The sequence below is a fragment of the Propithecus coquereli genome, unplaced genomic scaffold (assembly GCF_000956105.1).
Source record: "Propithecus coquereli isolate 6110/MARCELLA unplaced genomic scaffold, Pcoq_1.0 Scaffold131, whole genome shotgun sequence".
Lineage (NCBI taxonomy): Eukaryota > Metazoa > Chordata > Mammalia > Primates > Indriidae > Propithecus > Propithecus coquereli.
This window is the reverse complement of record NW_012137303.1, coordinates 2,073,206-2,076,751: the sequence shown is the minus strand read 5'-3', so window position 1 is coordinate 2,076,751 and position 3,546 is coordinate 2,073,206. Positions and strand designations below refer to the sequence as shown.

The 3,546-nt window shown below is 34.3% G+C and overlaps 1 protein-coding gene across 2 annotated transcripts in view; it reads left to right on the top strand.

The window, feature by feature from the left end:
* The window catches only part of LRRC16A (leucine rich repeat containing 16A), a 341,663-nt gene that overhangs the window by 194,847 nt on the left and 143,270 nt on the right, over positions 1–3,546 (top strand). For both annotated transcript variants that reach the window (XM_012638672.1, XM_012638671.1), the window contains exon 12: positions 480–566. In XM_012638672.1, coding sequence (XP_012494126.1) covers positions 480–566 — 87 coding nt within the window. The remainder of the gene's footprint in view (positions 1–479; positions 567–3,546) is intronic.

The following is a 3,546-nucleotide window of genomic DNA, read 5'->3' as shown; positions in this document are numbered from 1 at the left end:
TAAGCCGATTAAGTATTGGAATCCATCTGCTGTTATCTGAATAGTTACCATTACTCCGTTCTTCCTGACAATAATTAAATAGCATACATCTGCTCATCTAGAAGAGAGATCAACTCATTAAGATAGAGGTTAAAAAGAAAAGTGGGGAAAAGTTATATCACCCTTCCCAAGAGGATTTACATTTGAAATTGGATGATGAGAAGAGGTTAACACTTGGCCCAAAGAAAAATATCTCTAATGGAAAAGTTTCAGATATTGTTATGCTTAATTAAACAATCTTCCTGTTCTCCTATCTTATAGGTAGGGTAGAAAGAAAAGGGAGCATGATGGTAAATGATTAGAAAACAAGGTCTGACATTATAAAGAAAAATATGATCGCTTCCATTGGAATTAAATTTAAGTTAATTTTCATGCATTGTAAAACAAATGCAATTCTGAGACTTGAAAATTCTAATAATCTCCTTTCTTTCCTTTTACAGGTGTATCCTCTTTAAGTGTTCAATTTGCCAAACTCCCAAAAGGATTAAAGTATTTAAATTTATCTAAAACCTCATTATCACCTAAAGGTATAGTATTTCTTATTCACTTAACATTGTGTCTATAATATTTTCACTGCACCTATACTACCTTAAATAGTTAGAATTATTATTTTGATCTATACCTGCATTTATTTATTTATTTTCCATTTACTAATCTCATTTTTTTTAAAATTTCATTTTAATAGATTTAGGGAGATAAAAGTTGAATTCTGTTACATGTATGTATTGTGTGGTGGTGGAGTCTGGGCTTTTGGTGAACTCATCACCTGAGGAATTATACCTGAATGTAAAGATAAATGTATTACATTACTCTGACAGTTTGAAGATAAAGGCATTATGTAATTCAAATTCTGATGCTTTAAAGTTAAGTGATTTCATAGTAGAAAATAATTTTGAAATACACATACAGTCTTTAACTTTTTAAACTTTGAGTTAAGGAACGCTCACCTGGCTGCCTCGAGCCTCATGCCTCACCTTCCTAGAGGCACCTGGTTGTGTTTCTTTGGTTCATCCTTAGAAAAGCAAGTAGGCCTTTCCAACTGTCAGATGGGCTATCTGCTTTCCAGAAAACTGTTGGGCCTAACTGCTGCGTCACTGCTGTAGCTCCACACCTTCTATTTCTGTCTCTTGAGGTTGCCTTATCTTCTTCCCGGATTCATTTCTAACCTCCCTCATTCCTCTCATTTACCCAGTTACTCATCATATCCTGTCAATTCTATTATTTTGTCACACCAGCACCTTCAGAAATAATATTAGAAATTACCTTGCATTCATTGTGCCTTAATGTAATGTGTCTTCATATTCTACTCTGGATACCTGAAAAGTTTTTCTTGTATCCCCAAATATTCTTGTAGAGCTTCAGTTTATTTTATAAAACCTTTATCTGTGTTCATCTCTGCTGAAATGTGTTCCCTGTTCCTGAGGCCACATTAGAATCAATTAATTTTCCCTTTTTTTACTTCAAGATTATATATATATACCATTATTGTGTAAGTATTGTGTCTTTCCCACTAGCCTGTTGTGGCCTGTGCTTCTTTCATCTCTGTATCTGTAGTACCTGGCACAGTGTCTGGACAACTCTTCAATGAAAGTTTCTTGAATTTAACAACTTGCCATTTCTTAGATAGATCACCATCTTTTGGAGGCAGTGTGTGCAGTGGTTCAGAGTGTCGGTTCTCTAGTCAGGTTGTCTAAGGTTGAATCCTGACTTTTTCACTTACTATAAACATGCTTTTGTAATTTCTTTGTTCCCAAGTTGTCTCATTTGTAAGATAGAAATAATAGTATCTACTTCCTCACAGGGAGTTAGGGTTAAATGATTTACTATGTGTACAGTGCGGTTTCTGGCACATAGGGCTTAATAAATACCAGCAAGCCACTGCTACCACTATCACCACCACCATTACTACCGCCTTTGCCATCATCACCATCATTACCACCATCATCTTGTGCTGTCACATGTTTTTGTATGCTTTTATTTTGGCCTGGGACAACCTCACTGTCCCTCCCTGGATGTCTCCTGAATTACTGCCCATCCCGTAAGCTTCTATCTCACTTTATCTTTGAAGCCTTCTCAGCTAAGCCCATCTCACTGCACCGTGCACAACTCGATGTTCCTTTCTCTGTGTTCCATAGCTCTTTGTAAATGCCTTTGTGTTTCCCACTGCATTTGATTGTGTCTTAGCCTAGAAGTTTCTGGACAATAGGGACTTTGCCTTATTCACTGCTCTGTGCTGGCACTTTTCAGGCTCTGACTGAGTATAACTTGGAGAAATGACTGAAACAAAGCTATCCCTTCATGATTTTATATCCATCCCATCATACATTATTCTGAATATGCAGTTATACTAAGAATGATTTGAGATTGGGATTAGTTCCATAAGTCCCATGATTTTGTGCGCACACATTTATACAGGCATGTTTAAGTTTAAGGCATTAAAATAAATTACCAAAGGGATTTTCCCAGGAGTCAATATCTTCCGACCTAGTGCCTGAAGCCATCTACAGATCTTAAAACTGAGTTTAGCCCGTTTACGTTATTGCTTTTCTGCTTCAGCAAATCAATTTTATAAAAATCTTTTTCTGATAATTATCAGTGCAGATGAATTTATTGTGAAGATTTAGAAGATACCGAAAAGTATAAATAAGAAAGCAGATGTTACTTTTAATGCCAGCAGCAAACCATTACAAGAGCGCCACTGTTAACAATTTGGTGCCCATCCTTTCATTCTGTTTCTACATATATAGTTTACATACATATGTATAGACAAACACACACATGCATATATATGGGATTATACTGTGCTTACTATTTCATAAACTTTTTCCCCGTATAGTATATTGTGATTATTTATCACATGATCACTTTCAATGGCTACATGATATTACAGGGTATGGAATTATGTTCCATGGTTTAAGTAATTTGTTATTGTACATTTAAATAATTTTTAATTCTTCAGAAATGCAAACAATACTAACATGAATTTGGTTGCTAATTATTGGTCATTTTTAAAATTTTTGCTTTGGGATAAATTCCTGTAAGTAGACTTGCTAGATAAAAGAGTATGTGCATTTTTTAGAGCTTTTTGTTTGTTTGTTTGTTTGTTTGTTTTTGATATTTATTATTAAGTTGTCCTCCAAGTATTTAGTATTTTAGTAAATTTCTTTACATTCTCACCATCACTGGATATTATTCTCCCTTTTCATTGTTTGTCAGCCAAATAAACAAAAGTGTTCTGATGTTTTAATTTTGGTTTCTTCAGCTATTGCTTAGGTCATTGCCACCCTCTCACACCCTCATGGTTCCTTAGTCATTCATATTTCCTTTTGGGAGATTCCTAAGTTCACATTTTTTGTTAGTTTTCTCTTTATAGTATTAATCTTTTTTCTTAATTTATATGACTTCTCTACCTATTAAAACTATTCATTATTTATCATGTGCTCCATAGGTCTAGTTTAAGTCTTTTAATAATTTAATTTTGGTTTCTTCAGCTATTGCTTAGGTCAT